This window comes from Macaca fascicularis, chromosome 13 (assembly GCF_037993035.2).
Source record: "Macaca fascicularis isolate 582-1 chromosome 13, T2T-MFA8v1.1".
NCBI lineage: Eukaryota > Metazoa > Chordata > Mammalia > Primates > Cercopithecidae > Macaca > Macaca fascicularis.
The window spans coordinates 98,273,344-98,293,197 of record NC_088387.1 but is presented as its reverse complement, the minus strand read 5'-3'; the positions used below and the strand labels follow the sequence as shown (position 1 = coordinate 98,293,197).

Sequence of the window (19,854 nt, the reverse complement as noted above, 5' to 3'; positions counted from 1 at the left end):
AGTTCTTTTCTCTCCCTTTTACTCACTACTATAGAGTACATGTGCTAGCTTTTGAATATTATTGTTCTTTTTTTTTTGTTTTTTCTTTTTTTTTTGAGACAGAGTCTCACTCTGTTGCCCAGGCTGGAGTGTAGCAGCACGATCTTGGCTCACTGCAACTTCTGCCTCCCTGGTTCAAGCAATCCTTCTGCCTCAGCCCTTCTAGTAGCTGGGATTACAGGCACACACCCCCATGCCCAGCCAATTTTTGTATTTTTAGTAGAGACAGGGTTTCGCCATGTTGGCCAGGCTGGTCTTGAACTCCTACCCTCAGGTGATCCACCCACCTCGGCCTCCCAAAGTGCTGGGATTACAGATGTGAGCCACCACGCCCAGCCTATTATTCTCTTTTATGGTTACCACTGCCTGCAACATTTTGTTCTATGATCTATGTATGAATTTTGAGGTAATAAAAATGAAAATCAGTGTCAGTATCAAAGCCTTAAATTATTTTCAAGTTTTTTTTTTTTTTTTTTTTGAGACGGAGTCTTGCTCTGTCGCCCAAGCTGGAGTGCAGTGGCGCGATCCTGGCTCACTGCAAGCTCCGCCTCCTGGGTTCACGCCATTCTCCTGCCCCAGCCTCCCGAGTAGCTGGGACTACAGGCGCCCGCCACTGCGCCCGGCTCATTTTTTGTATTTTTAGTAGAGACGGGGTTTCACCGTGGTCTCGATCTCCTGACCTTGTGATCCGCCCGCCTCGGCCTCCCAAAGTGCTGGGATTACAGGCGTAAGCCACCGCGCCCGGCCTATTTTCAAGTTTTACAGTTTCCATCCTATCTAACAGAATACGCAGAGAGATTAGATAGATATGGGAGCTCTTTGATTTTTATAAATTCTCATATTTTTAATTATCAAGATTGGTAAGGTGCATACATATTCATCCACATGTACAAATATATCTGAATGCACCCTTCAGAATGATCAGGAAGTACTTTATTTAGTTTCTTTTTCATTATAACCTAAGGACTAAGCTCAATAAAGAATTTATCATTTATTTTAGAAATTTAACCTGGGCAGTAGGTAAAGGTAAAGTCCATAGATCTGTGAACCTTCTTTAAAATTATCCATTCTGTAAAGCACTACTCAATAAATACCAGTAATAATATATGTAGCTTACAAATTACTTGGATATGTATAGTTTCATCAGATTATTAGAACCATCATACCATCATATATTGTGGACATAAATAATATATCTTTCGTTATTATTGAAGAAACAGATATAACTTATAAAAATCTTCCTAAAAGCTATACTTGCTGTAATATTTTTATAGTAATTATTTAATGATAAAGGTTTATTGAATGGAAAAACATGTCTAACTTTGTTGTCTGGATTTCCTTAGTGCCACACCAAAAATTGTTTCTAAAGCAAAGAATATTGAAGTTGAAAATAAAAATAATTTGTCTGCTGTTCCGCTGAACAACTTGGAACCCATTACTAATATACAGATCTGGTTAGCCAATGGGAAAAGGATTGTTCAGAAATTTAACATTTCTCATAGGTGAGTCTTCAATTTCAGTATATGATTTTTTTCCACCAAGTTTAAATTTCATTTCTTCTTTTCAGTTCGGTCAACAGTTTAATTTTAGAGATAGAATCTTTGTTGCCCAGGCCAGAGTGCAGTAGCACAGTCATAGCCCACTGCAGTCTTGAAGTCCTGGATTCAAGCAGTCCTCCCACCTCAGCCTCCTGAGTTATAGAACTACAGCCACATGCCACCATGCCCCGCTAACTTTTATTTTTTTTATTTATGTATTGCCAGCTAATTTTAAAAACTTTTGTAGAAAGGGGGTCTCACTCTGTTGCCCAGATTGGTCTCAAACTCCTGGACTGAATTCATCCTCCTGCCTTAGCCTGGGCTTACAGGCATGAGCCATTGCATCCTGCCAAGCATTCTATCTATCTATCCAACTATCTATCTATCTATCTATCTATCTGTTTATTTATTTTTGAGACAGAGTCTCGCTCTGTTGCCCAGGCTAGAGTGCAGTGGCGCAATATAGTGAGACCTCATCTCTACAAAAAAAAACTTTTTTAATTAGCTGAACATGGTGGTACACATCCGCAGTCCCAGCTACTTGGGAGGAGAATCGCTTGAGCCTAAGAGGTAGAGACTGCAGTGAGACGAATTGCACCACCACACTGCAAGTCTGGGTGACAGTGAGAACCTATCTCAAAAAATAATAATAATAACAATGAAGTATTTTCAGTCTGTTTTGGGATTTTGATTCTCATCATTTGATTCATTTTTCTGTTTAACTAGACACATAATTATAAAAGAATTATTTTTAATGTTTTAAATTAGTCATTAGCATTATATGCATACCCTTCTGTTAATTGTAGTGAAAGAATGAAAATACAGAAAAGCATTAAAAGAAATTGAAGTTCATATGAATTCCACTGCTCAGAGATAATCATTATCATCAGTTTGATGCAGTCTTTTATTTCTTCTTAAAAGCTTTTTTTTTTTTTTTGAGACAGAGTGTTCTGCCACCCAGGCTGGAGTGCAGTGGCACGATCTCGGCTCACTGCAACCTCCATCCCCCGAGTTCAAGTGATTATCCTGCCTCAGCCTCCTGAGTAGCTGGGATTACAGGCATGTGCCACCATGCCTGGCTAATTTTTGTATTTTTAGTAGAGATAGGGTTTCACCATGTTGCCCAAGCTGGTCTCAAACTCCTGACCTCAGGTGATCTGCCCACCTCAGCCTCCCAAAGTGCTGGGATTACAAGCATGAGCCACCATGCCCAGCCTTCTTAAAAGCTTTTTTTGGCTGGGTGTCGTGGCTCCTGCTTGTAGTCCCAGCAATTTGGGAGGCTAGGGACTATTCAGGAGGCTGAGATGGCAGAATCACCTGAGCCCAGGAGGTTGAGGCTGCAATGAGTCATGATCTCACCACTGTACTCCAGCCTGGGTGACAGAGCAAGACCCTGTCTCAAAAGGAAGAAAAAAAAAAGTTTGTTTTGTTTTAATTAAAAATAGAAACATACCATATATAGCATATGTCGTTTTTCCTTTTGTAAGAATTATTTATTTTTCAGGAAATGTAGCACAGATAAATATACAGAGAAACTTAAAAGAATAAGAATAAAATACATATGTACCACCTACCTCAGAACATAGATTCTTATCAGTATACCTTATGTGTCTTTCTGTGATCATGTCTCTTTTCTTCTGGGGAAGAGAGAAATAACCACTGTCCTAAATTTGTGTTGATAATTTGCTGCTTTTATTTATAGCTTTACCTAGTATATACGTATTCCTAAAATATACTAAATTGTTTTTCTTATTTTCAAATAATTACTCCAAATTTCAAACCAGCAAAAACTTACAGAAAAGGTGGTCACGCCTATAATCCCAGCACTTTGGGAGGCTGAGATGGGCGGATCACGGGGTTAGGAGATCGAGACCATCCTGGCTAGCACAGTGAAACCCTGTCTCTACTGAAAGTACAAAAAATTAGCCAGGCATGGTAGCGGCCGCCTGTAGTCCCAGCTACTCGGGAGGCTGAGACAGGAGAATGGCATGAACCTGGGAGGCGGAGCTTGCAGTGAGCCAAGATCACGCCATTGCACTCCAGCCTGGGTGACAGAGCGAGCCATCTCAAAAAAAATAATAATAATAAATAAAAAATCACAGAAAAGGTTCAAGAACAATATAAAGAACTTTTCTTGACTGGGCTCAGTGACTCCTGCCTGTAATCCCAGCATTTTAGGAGGCCGAGGCAGGCAGATCACAAGGTCAGGAGTTTGAGACCAGCCTGACCAAAATGGCAAAACCCCTTCTCTACTAAAAAGACAAAAATTAGCCAGCTGTGGTGGCACATGTCTGTAATCCCAGCTCTTCAGAAGGCTAAGGCAGGAGAATCACTTGAACCTGGGAGGCAGAGGTTAGGCTCCATCTCAAAAAAATAAAGCAACTTTTCTCCCTAAGCATTCAAGAATTAGTGCCAGTCTGATGACCCATCACTTGAAATACTTAGGTGTAGATTATCTATAAACAAGGACCTTCTCCCACATAACCACAATACAGCCATTTAAATCAGGAAACTTAACCTTAATATGCTTGTGTCGACTAATAGACCCTAATTCAAGATCTTCCATTTTATCTAATAACTTCCTTTATAGCAAAAGGCCATTCAGAATTACACATTGCACTTAGTTGTGATATGTCAGTTTGAAATAGTTCCTTGTCTTCCTTTGATTTTTATAACCTTGACTTTTTTTTTTTTTTTTGAGATGGAGTCTCGCTCTGTCGCCCAGGCTGGAGTGCAGTGGCCGGATCTCAGCTCACTGCAAGCTCTGCCTCCCGAGTTCACGCCATTCTGCTGCCTCAGCCTCACAAGTAGCTGGGACCACAGGCGCCCGCCACCACGCCTGGCTAGTTTTTTGTATTTTTTAGTAGAGATGGGGTTTCACCGTATTAGCCAGGATGGTCTCGATCTCCTGACCTCGTGATCCACCCGTCTCGGCCTCCCAAAGTGCTGGGATTACAGGCTTGAGCCACCGCGCCCGGCCAACCTTGACTTTTTAAAGTATTACAAGCCAATTTATCTTGTTTGATGCTTCCTTATATTTAGGTCACTAATTTTGGCAGGGTGTGACAGAACTAATGCTTTGTACGTCTCATTGTATTCCAACAGGTGGCATCATTTACATTTGTCCCATTATGATGATGTTAAATTTGACACTTGATTAAAGTGGTCTCTACCAGAGTTCTTTACTGTAAAGTTATTCATTTTCCCTTTGTAATTAATCTGTATTTTGTGGGGAAGGACTTTGAAATAGGATACTTATGTTCCTCACAAGACCTCAGATCGATTGATTGATTGATTGATTTATATCTATATCTACTCATAGTTTCCTATTTTATTCAACAGTTTATGAACTCTTACCATCATTATTTATTTTGATATGCACATTGTCTCAGGTAGTTTGTGAGACCTCCTTTAAACTGGTTCCTGTGTTATTTTGAAATGCTCCCATAATTCTTGAACATTTCCTTGTTTTCAGCACAAAATTTTTTTTCAAGTTCATTCTATGCTTTTCCAGGAATCCCTTGTTCTTTTTAGTGGACAGTGATATTGACAATCTAGGATCTGGGTAGTACTAGATACACTTATTGGGATACCACTGCTTCCAGGCCCTCGGTGTGGAAAGAATTGTGTGTGTGTGTGTGAGCGCGTGCACACACACACACACACACACATGCAAAAAAGAAAACTATTTCAAAAATTGAAGAGGGGATACTTCCAAACTCATTCTGTGAGGCCAGCATTACCCTGATAGCAAAATCAACAAAGACACACACAAAAAAACCTATACATACACATACGTGTATGTGTGTGTGTATATATATGTATATATATGCACTTATGTTTGTATCTGTATTTATTCCTGGTTTTTTTTTTTTTGAGACAGGGTCTCACTCTGTCACCCAGGTTGGAGTGCAGTGATACAATTAGAGATCACTGCAGCCTCCACCTCCCCAGACTCAGGTGATCCTCCTTAGTTTTTGTACTTTTAGTAGTGATGGGGTTTCACCCTCTTGCCCAGGCTAGTCTCGAACTCCTGGACTCAAGCGATCCACCTGCCTCGGCCTCCCGAAGTGCTAGGATTACAGGCATGAGCCACCACACCCGGCCTTATTTCTGTATTTTTATATATCAAAAACCATGAGTCCACGTAGATACCTCCAATTTTAGTCTGGTAGGGCCAGGCATGGTGGCTTATACCTGTAATCCCAGCACTTTGGGAGGCCTAGGCAGACAGACCACTTGCGCCTAGGAGTTCAAAACCAGTCTTGGCGACATAGTGAAACTCTATCTCTACAAAAAACACAAAAAGTAGCCAGATGTGGTGGCACTCACCTGTGGTCTCAGGTACTCAGGAGACTGAAGTAGGAGGATCACCTGTGCCCTGGGGAGGTCAAGCACTTTGGGAGCTGTGATTGCACTACTGTACTCCAGCCTAGGCAACAGAACCAGACCTTGTCTCAAAAAAAAAAAAACCATAAGGTTTGTTCTAATTTTCTCCTTTCCATATTTGTAACTAACTTCTACAGTGCAAGGCCTGGCTCCAGTTATAGTTAACATATTTATGTATTTAATCAGTTTTCCTATATGTGACCAATGTCCTTTTTCCACTGCTGCCTCCTACCCCACATGTAAGCCCTCGTCACCCTGCTTGGGCTTTGACTCTCCTTGTTGAATTCCAATATGGATTCCCTCCTCTTCCTACTAGACTCTCTGACACATCATCACCCCAGGGCCCCCCTTCATTGGAATGCCTTCTCACACTGCATGACTTCAGGACTCCATGCCAATGACCTCCTCCCCTTGGTAGACTGACACTCTGGGCTGCCTCTCCTCAGATGCTCTCCTCACCACTGTCTGGATCTGACACACTGCAGTCAACTGCTCTTCCATATGAATGCTTTTTTACTCTGCTTGGGACAACCTGCTCTGTTTTGATTTTTACTGGGCAATGGCTGACTGATACAGCCATGTAAACTTGCACTGTTACCAATAAAGATAGACTGAATAATTATTTTCATGTAATGGAAGACAGTAATCAAAAAATATTTGCAGCTGGGCGCGGTGGTTCAGGCCTGAAATCCCAGCACTTTGGGAGGCCGAGGTGGGCAGATCACTTGAGGTCAGGAGTTCAAGACCAGCCTGGCCAACATGGTGAAACTCCGTCTCTACAAAAAATACAAAAATTAGCTGAATGTGGTGGCCCACTCCTGTAATCCCAGCTACTTGGGAGGCTGAAGCAGGAAAATGGCTTGAACCCAGGAGGTGGAGGTTGCAGTGAGCTGAGATTACACCACTGCACTCCAGTCTGGGTGATAGAGCAAGACTCCATCTCAGAAGGAAAAAAAGTATTTGCTATGGCTGCACCCATCAACATGAATGAGTCCCAAAAACATAATGTGGAGATTAAAAAGCTATAGAACACATACACTATGATTCCATTCATGTCAAGTTGAAAAAAGCAAAACTGTCCTTAAAAGCTACTAAGCCATGACCCTTCTTCTCCTACCCACCAGCTTGGATATTTTCCTCACCCTACTTGGACTCTGACACCCTGCACTAGACAGCTCTTATATGGCCACCACAACCCCCAGCATTTCTGAAACACATGTCTTCCGTGTTCTGTCCTACTGATGGCTTGGTGGCTTTCGGACTCAATCATTTAAAAAATTGTGTTTTTCTTTCGTTTTTACTGCTTATTTTATTAGTTACCAAGAGAATTGTGCTAAAATCTCCAACTTTGATTATGTATGGATTTGTCTATTTCTTATGTACTTCTGTTAACGTTTGCTTTATATATTTTAAAGTTATATAATTAGGTCCAGCAGAGATGAAATTGTGTTTTTCTGATTAATTGACCTTGTTGGGGAGAAAAGATTTTCTTCAGCCATTGCCTAGATTCATGGCTGAGACCCCTTTAACAAAAGACAGATTAACAAAAGAAATGCATGCAATTTTATATTTTATTTTATACACACACGCACACACACACACACATACATATATACATACATGTATGTGTGTATTTATATATATATATATGGTTTGGTTTTTTTTTGAGACAGAGTCTCGCTCTGTTGCCCAGGCTGGAGTGCAGTGGTGCCATCTTGGCTCACTACAAGCTCCGCCTCCCAGGTTCACACCATTCTCCCTGCCCCAGGCTCCCAAGTAGCTGGGATCACAGGCACCTACCACCACACCTGGCTAATTTTTTTATATTTTTAGTAGAGAAAGGGTTTGGCCATGTTTGCCAGTCTGATCTGGAACTGCTGACCTCAGGTGATCCGCCCACCTTGACCTCCCAAAGTGCTAGGATTACAGGCATGAGCCACAGCGCCCGGCCTCCTTTGTTTTTGTTTTATTTTGTTTTATTTGTTTGTTTTCTTTGAGACAGTCTCTCTCTGTTGCCTAGGCTGGAGTGTAGTGGCATGATCTCGGCTCTGGGTTCAAGTGATTCTCGTGCCTCAGCCTCCCAAGTAGTTGGGATTATAGGCACCCGCCACCACGCCTGGCTAATTTTTGGTGTTTTTGTTTTGTTTTGTTTTATGAGATGGAGTCTCGCTCTGTCCCCAGGCTGGAGTGCAGTGGAGAGATCTCAGCTCACTGCAGTCTCTGCCTCCCAGGTTCAAGCGATTCTCCTGCCTCAGCCTCCTGAGTAGCTGGGACTACAGGTGTGTGCCAACACGCCCAGCTAGATGAAAGGTGACATGATCTCAGCTCACTGCACCTTCGTCTCCCAGGCTCAATGTTCGTCTCCCACCTCAGCCTCCTGAGCAGCTGGACCTGTCTTTTAAGTCCACACTCCAATCCTTCCACCTCCAGAAATCTTTCCCTAGTTCTTTTAACCTTTGTTTTCTTGCTTTTTATGTTTATGTTCTTTGACATAAGCTTTAACCTTTGGTTATCCAATTTTTGGTACCCAAATGAATACACAGGACTGGGTCTTAGACTTTTTTGGTAGCCCTTTCAGGTTTAGTAAAGTGGCACGTAGTGAATTTTAGTGAATTGATTGAATGAGAGAATTATTTCTTACGTAATATGCATATTTCATTAATTGTAAGTTGCATATTTTTTCACATTTTAGCATCTGTGAAATGAGGATGCGTTCTATAATCCATGGCTACATGACCATCATGTTACAATTGTGACAGCCTCTCTAAAACATAGCCATAATTCCTTTGTCTTACCTAAGATAATTAACAGTAGTAATTCCTTATTGTCATCAAATTTCTGGGAGTCAGACTTTAAAAGATAGTCCAAATAATCAGTTATATCACAATTCAGTTATTCTCTGTATTAACATATCCAGAGTCTGGGTGTTGTGGCTCATGCCTATGATCTCAGCACTTTGGGAGGCTGAGGCAGGAGGATCAGTTGAGCCCAGGAGTTATGATGGCACCACTGCATTCCATCCTGGATGACAAAGCAAGACACTATCTCTAAAAATAACAATAATAACATATCCAGATACTTTTACCAGTTGTTATTACTATAAATTAGCTAATTCAAATTTTCATAAAATTATATTATTTTTTTTTTTTTTTTTTTTTTTTTTTTGAGACGGAGTCATGCTCTGTCGCCCAGGCTGGAGTGCAGTGGCCGGATCTCAGCTCACTGCAAGCTCCGCCTCCCGGGTTCACGCCATTCTCCTGCCTCAGCCTCCCAAGTAGCTGGGACTACAGGCACCCACCACTTCGCCCGGCTAGTTTTTTGTATTTTTTAGTAGAGACGGGGTTTCACCGTGTTAGCCAGGATGGTCTCGATCTCCTGACCTCGTGATCCGCCCGTCTCGGCCTCCCAAAGTGCTGGGATTACAGGCTTGAGCCACCGCGCCCGGCCCATAAAATTATATTAATAGTTTTTGCTGTTTTACAGAGTAAGCCATATCAAAGACTTCATTGAAAAATACCAAGGATCTCAAAGAAGTCCTCCGTTTTCCCTGGCAACAGCTCTTCCTGTCCTCAGGTTGCTAGATGAGACACTCACACTGGAAGAAGCAGATTTACAGAATGCCGTCATCATTCAGAGACTCCAAAAAACTGCTGCACCTTTTAGAGAACTTTCAGAGCACTGATTTTTGATAGACTAAGTGGAAACTTTGCAAAGAAATGATGGTTGTAAGTGGACATGCAAACCAAAAGTGGGGACTGGAGAAGTCAGACTCACTGGACTTTTGGTTTGAGTACTGTTGAACTCTCTCCTAACGAGAAGATGTTTAGATAAGTACAAGTTAAGAAAGTAGCATACGACTGGAAACTATATTCAGTGCACTTTCTCCAAAAGGCTACTCAGAAAAATAGACTTATTTTCAAATACCAGTTATCAATATATATTAAATAGCTGTATTATTTAGAATCTTAATATGGTATAAATTAGCGAATGTGTTCACAATATTCGTTCAAACATCATTCCTGGACAGCAGGGATTTATTTAAATGTTAGCTGCCTCAGAGTTTTTAAAGAGCTAAATACGACCGGGCGCGGTGGCTCACACCTGTAATCCCAGCACTTTGGGAGGCCAAGACAGGCAGATCACAAGGTCAAGAGATTGAGACCATCCTGGCCAACATGGTGAAACCCCATCTCTACTAAAAATACAAAAATTACCTGGGCGTAGTGGTGCACATCTGTAGTCCCAGCTACTTGGGAGGCTGAGGCAGGAGAATCGCTTGAACTCAGGAGGTGTAGGTTGCAGTGAGCTGAGATTGAGCAACTGCACTCCAGCCTGGCGACAGAGCAAGACCCCCTCTCAAAAATAAATAAAATAAAATAAAATAAAATTGTGGCCGGGCGCAATGGCTCATGCATGTAATCCCAACACTTTGGGAGACTGAGTTGGGAGGATCACTTGAAGCCAGGAGTTTAAAATCAGAATGGTCACCAGAGTGAGACCCCTGTCTATATATTTTTTTAATTTAAAAAATAAAAATAAAATTGTGTAGCTTAGTATAGTGTCAAGGTTAATCTGCCTACTCACATTTCTACACTTTCTAAAAATGTAATAAAAGAAAATTCTTTCTAGAAAACCTATTCCCTTTCCATTTTATTTTCTTTCAAAAATTACAGATTTGTTTTTGGCTAACATTTGGGATTAGCCATTCATTTGCCACCACTCAGAATCTAATGCCTATATGTGTCACATTACTAATATTTTTTAAATGCATCACATAAAATATGGTTTTCTGTTTCTTTGTTTGTTTGTTTGTTTGTTTGTTTGTTTGAGACGGAGTTTCGCTCTTATTGCCCAGGCTGGAGTGCAGTGGTGCAATCTCGGCTCACCACAACCTCCGCCTCCTGGGTTCAAGCGATTGTCCTCCCTCAGCCTCCCAAGTAGCTGGGATTACAGGCATATGTCACCATGCTTGGCTAATTTTGTATTTTTAGTAGACACAGGGTTTCACCATGTTGGTCAGGCTGGTCTCGAACTCCTGACCTCAGGTGATCTTCCCGCCTAGGCCTCCCAAAGTGCTGGGATTACAGGTGTGAGCCACTGTGCCCAGCTGGTTTTCTGTTTCATACATCACAGTCAACTTGTGAATACATTTAAAGATTATTTCAATTTGATATCACGAAGAAAAACATGCTTTATATCTTAGACTTTTAACTAAATCCAGTTAGACCTCAATTTTTCACTGTCAGATTAAATCCCCATACCTGAAAATAAGTTTAACATTTTTTTTTTGCAAATGATCTGTTGAATCAGATTCAAAATGAAGTATGCATTGAGTGTGCCAAGGAACTAAGTGGTCCATAGCAGCAGTAATGTTCATAGGGTGCGAGATGCATGCCATGAAGCAGCAATTCTCAAACATTTTTATCTCAAGACCATTTGTTTATGTGAGCTGTATATATTACCATATTAAATATTAAATGCTTAAAATAGTTATTTATGGGCTGGGCACAGTGGCTCACGCCTGTAATCCCAGCACTTTGGGAGGTTGAGGCGAGTGGATCACAAGATCAGGTGATCGAAACCATCCTGTCCAACGTGATGAAACCGCATCTCTACTAAAAATACAAAAAAAAAATAGCTGGGTGTGGTGGCGTGTGCCTGTAATCCCAACTACATGGGAGGCTGAGGCAGGAGAATCACTTGAACCCAGGAGGCAGAGGTTTCAGTGAGCCGAGATTGCACCACTGCACTCCAGCCTGGCAACAGAGCGAGACTCTGTCTCAAAAAAAAAAAAAAATTCATTTAAAAATAATAACTTCTGGCTGGACGTGGTGGCTCACACCTGTAATCCCAGCACTTTGGGAGGCCAAGACAGGTGGATCACTTGAGCCCAGGAGTTTGAGACCAGCCTGGGCAATAAGGTAAAACCCCATCTATAAAAATTACAAAAATTAGTCCGATGTGGTGGCTCACACCTGTAATCCCAGCACTTTGGGAGACTAAAGCAGGCAGATCACCTGACGTCAGGAGTTCGAGACCAGCCCAGTCAATGTGGTAAAACCATATCTGTACTAAAAATACAAAAATTAGCTGGGCGTGGTGGCATGCGCCTGTAATCTTAGCTACTAGGGAGGCTGAGGGAGGAGAATTGCTTGAACTCAGGAGGCAGGGGTTGTAGTGAGCCGAGATTGTGCCACTGCACTCTAGCTTAGGCAATAGAGTAAAACCCTGCCATAATAATTTTTTTTTTTTTTTTTTTTGAGATAGAGTTTTGCCCTTTCACCCAGGCTGGAGTGCCATGGTGCAATCTCGGCTCACTGCAACTTGCGCCCCCCAGGTTCAAGCGATTCTTCTGCCTCCCGAGTAGCTGGGATTATAGGCACCCGCTACCACGCCTGGCTAATTTTTGTATTTTTAGTAGAGATGGGGTTTCGCCATTTGGCCTGGCTGGCCTCTTAACTCCTAACCTCAGGTGATCCACCCGCCTCGGCCTCCCAAAATGCTAGGATTATAGGCATGAGCCATTGTGCCCAGCCAATAATAACTTATAAAACATGAAACAATTTAGTGGGAAAAGCGGCCGGCTTTTTTTGGGGAATTACTTTCTGTCATAAAGAAGATAGATGGGTTCTCATGTCTTCTACATTCAGTCTGTTATGCAGTCACATATCATGTAGACTCTGGAAAAAACCACTGTACACTTGTGAAAGAGTGAAAAGGAGCAAATAACGCCTTAGTATGATTATGAAAAACATTTTGACTTCACAGTGCCCTGAATGGGTCTCGGGAACCTCCAGGGATCCCTCAGGCACACTTTGAGAACCAATCTATATAAAGTGATGGTTCACAATGATTCTCAAGCCTTAGTTTCAGAATCATTTGGGGCAGCTTTTCAAAAATGCTATTCCTGCCACCTACCACAAGGATTCTGATTCATTGTGTCTGTGATGGGTCTCAGATCTCTGCATTTTTAATCTTACGTGATTCTTAAGTATGAGGTAGAAGTACCTTTCTTCAGGAAATTCTGTTGTAAGCTTTTACCCTGAGAAAATAAAACCTGCCTGCTTTCACCAGGGACAGTGGAAGACTCCACTGAAACAGATCTGCTAGACCACTAAGTTTATCCTTGTCACCCAGTTTGCTCTTGGAAAGAGTCTGTTACCTTTTGTCGCTGAACCAATCATGACATAAACTTGTGCTTTACCTCCTGTAGCACAGCCAAGACAAGGCTGGAACATTTAATTAAGGTTTTTACTAAGGACTCAGGAATAGCAACAGGGAAATATCTATGTAACTAAATGACCTGACATAAAATCTATCTTCTGATTGCAGTCTATTGTGAGAATGCTGCTTTTCCTAGCTCCCAGCCTGCCTTAGGGCAGAAGGCTGTCTTTTTATTAGGAAAAGAGGGGAGGACAAAGGAGAGCCTTTTCCTTTTGTCCGTTACTCTTAGAAATGAATAGGTACATAATAGAAAATAAATATTTATTGTTGGTAATGTTTACACAGCAATGTTAGAGCCTCTCTGTAGTGAAACAAAAATAATATTCTTACCAAAAATTAAAAATTAAAAAAATGAGGCAATGGTAAAAATCAATGAACTTATCTTTCTGATATAGAAAATAACACGATGATTGTTAATACATGTTCAGGAATCTAAGAAAATGTTTCATATAGGCCTATCATGTAGCATTTTTATTTGCATAATTATGGTCAACATATGATTCTCCATGTAGGGGTCTCTCATTGAGAATGTTTCTTGTGTACCAATAGAAAAGCCTCTTTGGTAGATTTTCCGGTTTATAATTATTTAACCAGAAGATACACAGGAGGTTCTATTGTATTACCTGTAGAATACATCCCAGTAAGGGTCCTGTGGAGAAAGGCCTGTTGTCAGCAATAACCTTCATTATTCTAACTGTGAAACGTTCATTAATGTGAATAATATTCTCAAAGGTTCTCTACAATGAGAATCATCCAGTAAAGCTTTTTACCTGACAATTTAAAAGTTGTAAAGTTGTTAGTTAAATATGTAGAATTATCAAAAGAGATTGACTTTGGAAAACAAACTGAATTTGCTAAGGGAAGGAAAACTTGAAAATAATCATCTTAGATGTGGAATACAATTTGACCTAAGCAATTGTTTCAAAACTGTCTTCAGTTTCTTGAAAAAAATAGTTAGGGATGATATATAGAAATACATATCTAGGCCAGGCACGGTGGCTCATGCCTGCAATCCCAGCCCTTTGGGAGGCCGAAGTGGATGGATCACGAGGTCAAGAGATCGAGACCATCCTGGTCAACATGGTGAAACCCTGTCTCTACTAAAAATACAAAAATCAGCTGGGCGTAGTGGTGCGTGCCTGTAGTCCCAGCTACTCAGGAGGCTGAGGCAGGAGAATCACTTGAGCGCCGGAGGCAGAGGGTGCAGTGAGCCGAGATCGCGCCACTGCACTCCAGCCTGGGCAACAGAGCGAGACTCGTCGCAAAAAAAAAGAAAAAAGAAATACATATCTAATGTTACAGATTCCGGTTTATTGGTTAATTACTATGCATTTTTTTCCGTTTAAAAAATAATCTTATTTTATATACTTCTCTCAGTATAATTTTTCATGACATTTCAGCATGTTGATAATATGTGTGCATCTATTTCAGTGCCTTAAAGTATTTTGAGAGCAATCTTTTGCTGACAGTTAAAGAACTGTTAAGAATGAAATACTGTTCATTAAAAGGATCTGTGAAATCATTTACCCTTGTTATAAAATAGTTATATGCAAATACACTTGTCATTTTATTTGGCAGAGTCATTCAGTTTGATAATCAAACATTTATTAGGTGCCTTTGCTTTAACCAACATTACTTTCATTTAATACTCAGAAATGTAAAGATGTGATATTTTTGAATACTAACTCAATGGCGTGTTTAATTTTTCAACTATTCTTTGTGTCATGAGCTGAACTAGCATGAAGACTCTTTAGTAGGGTTTACTCCTTTGTTCCTTCTTTTCCTAAGTACAAACCATTTTATGAAAAAATTGCTCATTGCACTAAATCTTCAAATGGAAATGGCTTATTCAGTAGACCAATATTTGGCTCTTTGTCATTTGTTTTAATGTATTTTTTGCACAGATAATTTATATTCATTATAGAAAATTATAATATGCAGATATGCTAAAATGATCCTTAAATCACCTATTATTCTGCCTTTCACATACAACCACTGCCAGTTCTAGTGGTGCGTGCCTGTTGTCCCAGCTACTCGGGAGACTGAGGCAGCAGGATCGCTTGAGCCCAGAAGTTCTGGGGTGTAGTGTGCTCTGCCAGTCGGTCAGGTGTCTGCACTAAGTTTGGCATCAATTTGGTGATCTCACTGGAACTGGGGACCACCAGGTTGCCCACTGGAAAAGGAGCAAGAACGAATGCTGATCAGTAGTGGTATTACACCTGTGAATAGTCACTGCATTCCAGCTTGAACAACACAGGGGGAACTTGTCTCTTTTAAAAAGTGAAAAAAAAAAAGCCGGGCGCAGTGGCTCTTGCCTGTAATCCCAGCACTTTGTGAGGCCGAGGTGGGCTGATCAGGAGTTCAAGACCAGCCTGGCTAACATGGTGAAACCCCGTCTCTACTAAAAATACAAGAATTAGCCAGGCATGGTGGCGGGCGCCTGTAATCCCAGCTACTCGGGAGGCTGAGGCTGAAGAATCACTTGAACCTGGGAAGCAGAGGTTGCAGTGAGCCGAGATCATGCCATTGCACTCCAGCCTAAGCGACAGAGCAAGACTCTGTCTCAAAAAAAAGAAAAAGAAAAAAGTAAAAAATAAAATTTAGAAATTAAAAACTACTAGTAACATTTTGATGTGCATCCTTTCAGATATTTTTTAGTGTATCAGCTTTTAGTCTTGTTTTAATTAAAAGGCAGCTGCCTTTTTTATTTTAATCCTACTTTATTGAAATCTAATTTATTTGTCTTTTACATTAAAAATTACATTATGAACTTACCGTCACTTTAAATAGAATAATAACTGTTAGGGAAATGCCTTTTATTATAATTACATTTTTTGCTGTCCAAAAAAGTTATTTTTTTTTTTTTGAGACGGAGTTTCACTCTTGTTGCCCAGGCTGGAGTGCAATGGCGCGATCTCAGCTCACTGCAACCTCCACCTCCCAGGTTCAAGTGATTCTCCTCCCTCAGCCTCCCAAGTAGCTGGGATTACAGGAGCCCACCACCACGCCTGGCTAATTTTGTATTTTTTTAGTAGAGACGGGATTTCACCATGTTGGTCAGGCTGGTCTTGAACTCCTGACCTCAGGTGATCCACTCGCCTCAGCCTCCCAAAGTGCTGGGATTACAGGTGTGAGCCACTACGCCTGGTCATTTTCTAATTTTTAAAATTGTTTTCACCTGCTGCCTTTCAAACTTAAAATTGCAGTAGTATAAACAACAAAGCACAAGTGTTGAGAATGCAGTATTTCCAAACCTATTAAAAATGCATATCAATAGGATGTACTTGAAAGTAGGTTACCTAGCTGAGCTCAGTGGCTCACACCTGTAATTCCCAACACTTAAGGAGGCAGAGGCAGGAATATAGCTTGAGCTCACGAGTTCGAGACCAGTCTGGGCAACATAGCAAGATCCTATTCTTCACAAAAAGGAAAAAAAAAAACACAAATTATAGAAGTAGATTATCTAAAGAAACTTTGGCTTTAGTTTATGTTTAACTTCCAAGGAATTAAATATTTAGCGCATACATTATCTAACCTTTCTTTGTATTTGCAATTAGGGAAACAAAATGTACCCATTTTGTAGATTAAGGAATTAAGACATAAAATGGAATGACTTGCTCTAAACTGGGTAGTGTATCCTTTAGGATTAGATTTAGCTATGACAGAAAATCCAGAAAAATAGTTGCTTACAAGGTCAAATTCTATTTCCCATGCAAAAGTTCAGAGGGAAGCAGTTCAGGGCTGGTAGATCAACCTCATAAAATCATCAGATTGCTGTACTGTTGATCTGCCAGTCTCATCACTCTGTAAACTTGGGGTCTCAAGGTAGTTGCACTGGCACCAGCCAACACATTTGTATTTCAGCCAGTAGGAAGAAGCAGATTCCTTCCCTTTTAAATTTAAACAGCTTTATTGACGTGATTTACATGCTGTGCAATTCACCCATTTAAAGTATACAATTCAGGCAAGGCGAATGGCTCACTGTAATCCCAGCACTTTGGGAGGCAGAGGTGGATCACCTGAGGATCAGGAGTTCAAGACCAGCCTGGCCAACATGGTGAAAGCCCATCTCTACTACAAATAAATAAATTAGCCGGGCGTGGTGGCACATGCCTGTATTCCCAGCTACTCGGGAGGATGAAGCAGGAGAATCACTTGAACCCGGGAGGTGAGGTTGCAGTGAGCCGAGATCGTGCCACTGCACTCCAGCCAGGGCAACAAAACAAGACTCTGTCTCAAAAAAATAAATAAATAAAAATAAAGTATACAATTCAATGGGTTTTAGTATATTTATAAGGTTGTACAACCATCACAATTTAATTTTAGAAAATATTCATCCATTCTAAAACCCCATACACATTAGCAGTCACTCCCTAGCCCAGTCCCAGGCAAATACAAATGTACATTCTGTCTCTCTATATTTGCCTATTCTAGACATTTGACATAAATGGAATCATACGACTTGTAATCTTTTGTGACTGGCTGCTTTTATTTAGCATACTGTCATCAAGGTTCATCTGTGTTGTAGCATGCATTGGTCCTTCATTCCTTTTTCTTGCCCAATAGTAGTCCATTGTATGGCTATACCACATTATATTTATTCATTCATAACCTGATGGACATTGGCTTGTGTCCTCTTTGGCATATATATACACATATATATGTGTGTGTGTATATATATATGAATGCTGCTAATGAACATTCGTGTTCAAGATTTTATGTGAACATGTTTTCATTTCTGAAGGGTGTATACACCTAAGACTGAAATTGCAGGTCATGTGGTAATTCCACGTTTTACTTTGAGAGATTGCCAAACTTTTCCAAAGGACCATCCCTAGTTTCTATTCCCACTAGCAGCGTATAGAGGTTCTGATTTCTCCACATCCTCCCCAGTACTTGTCTCATTTTAATTACGGCCACCCTGTGGATATGAAATGGTATCTCACTGTAGTTTCGATTTGTATTTCCATGTGCTTACTGTTCATTTGTATATCTTTAGAGAAATATCCAGATTCTTTGCCCATTCGAGAATTGGATTGTCTTTTAATTGTTAAGTTGTGAAAGTTGATGCCCGTACAAATCCCTTTCCTCCCATTCTGTGGGTTGTCTTTATACCCACTTGTTGGAATTGTTTACAGCACAAAGGTTTTCGTTTTGAAAACTTTCGTAGTTCATCCAGCTTGTGCTTTTGGCGTCCTAAGAAACGATTGCCTGGCCCAGTATGATGAAGAGTCGCTCCTGGGTTTTTTGTGTTTGGTTGGTTTTTGTTTTTGTTTTTGAGATGGAGTCTCCCTCTGTCGCCCAGGCTGGAGGTGCAGTGGCACGATCTCAGCTCACTGCAATTTTCGTCTCCCAGGTTCAAGCAATTCTCTTGCCTCAGCCTCCCAAGTAGCTGGGATTACAGGCGTGAGCCACCGTACCTGGCCCTTTCTCCTGTTTTTTCATAGGAGTTTTATATTATAGGTCTATGATGCATTTTCAGTTAATGTGTGCCCTTGTTACTGGTGGACGGTATCTGAGTCACGTGGCACTAAAATATGTAAGTGGGAAGGAATCTATATGGGTCTGCAGCAACCTCAGTTCCTGCCTCCTCAGAAGAAAGAATTCCACTGAGGGGCATAAGGCAGAAGGAGAGACTGAGGCAAGTTTTAGAGCAGGAGTAAAAGTTTATTAAAAAGCTCTACAGCAGAAATGAAAGGAAGGAAAGTACACTTGGAAGAGGACCAAGCAGGTGACCTGAAAGACAAGTACACAGTTTGACCTTTTGACCTGAGGTCTTATACATTGGCATACTTCTGGGGTCTTGCATCCCTTCTCCCCTGATTCTTCTCTTGGGGGGCCTGTCTGCATGGACAGTGGCCTGCCAGTACTTGGGAGGGGAGTGTGCACACTGCGTTTCCTGGAGTTGTACCCATGCTCACTGGAGGCCTTCTTCCCTTACCAGTCCAGTGTCCTTGGAGGATCACATGTCAGTTCAACTCCGCAATTTGTGTAAGCCCACTTGCGCAGCTAATGAGATCTCACCGAGAAGCTGATCACCAGTTTCAGGTTTTCTCTCTCTTTTGGGAGACGGCCTTTCCCTGGCCCCGCTGGATCAATTATCATTTTAGAGGGAGCATAACAACCGCCTGACTGTCGCCTGATGGTTGCCTGAGGCTCCTGGCTGGAAGCGTGGCCCTCTCCTGCCCTGTCCCAGTCTGACTAGCTACCTGCTGTCACCCGCCTTCCCTTTTAAGGACTTTTCTGGAATATTGTCTGTGCCACCTGCTTTTATTCGCTGGCCAGAACTTAGTTACTGGCCATCCCGTGGTCTGTATAGGAGACTGGACAATGTGTATTTCAGGCGTTGGGCGTCATGTGTAGCCGCCGGAATGCCTGTTCAGCCATGGTCCAGCCTGAACGAGCGGGCCTCTTGCTTCATCTTGCGGGGGAGCTGCTGCTTGACCGCGGTCACCCCAGCGGTCTGGCGGAGCCCTTAGCGCTCAGGGCCGCTCACGCCCCTCGGGGATCCGCCCCAAGGAGAGCGGTCCTGAGGACCTGCCGGGCCTTTACCCCCGCGGATTCTGGCTCTTCGCTGTTGCCCTTTGGAGAAGCAAAAGAAACGGTGCCCCTCGCGGTTTCTGCGTTTCCCCCGCGTTGCCAGCGTCCACTCGCGCCGCGCCCC

At 41.7% G+C, this 19,854-nt stretch overlaps 1 protein-coding gene across 16 annotated transcripts in view; it reads left to right on the top strand.

The window, feature by feature from the left end:
* The window catches only part of UBXN2A (UBX domain protein 2A), a 68,137-nt gene extending 57,538 nt beyond the window's left edge, over positions 1–10,599 (top strand). For 13 of the 16 annotated variants that reach the window (XM_065527679.2, XM_005576449.5, XM_065527673.2 and 10 more), the window contains 2 exons: positions 1,383–1,541; positions 9,450–10,599. In XM_065527679.2, coding sequence (XP_065383751.1) covers positions 1,383–1,541; positions 9,450–9,648 — 358 coding nt within the window. In that variant the 3' untranslated portion in view covers positions 9,649–10,599. The remainder of the gene's footprint in view (positions 1–1,382; positions 1,542–9,449) is intronic. The other 3 variants (XM_074012254.1, XM_074012253.1, XM_074012252.1) reach the window with 1 other exon arrangement.
* Positions 10,600–19,854: the final 9,255 nt, after the last annotated feature.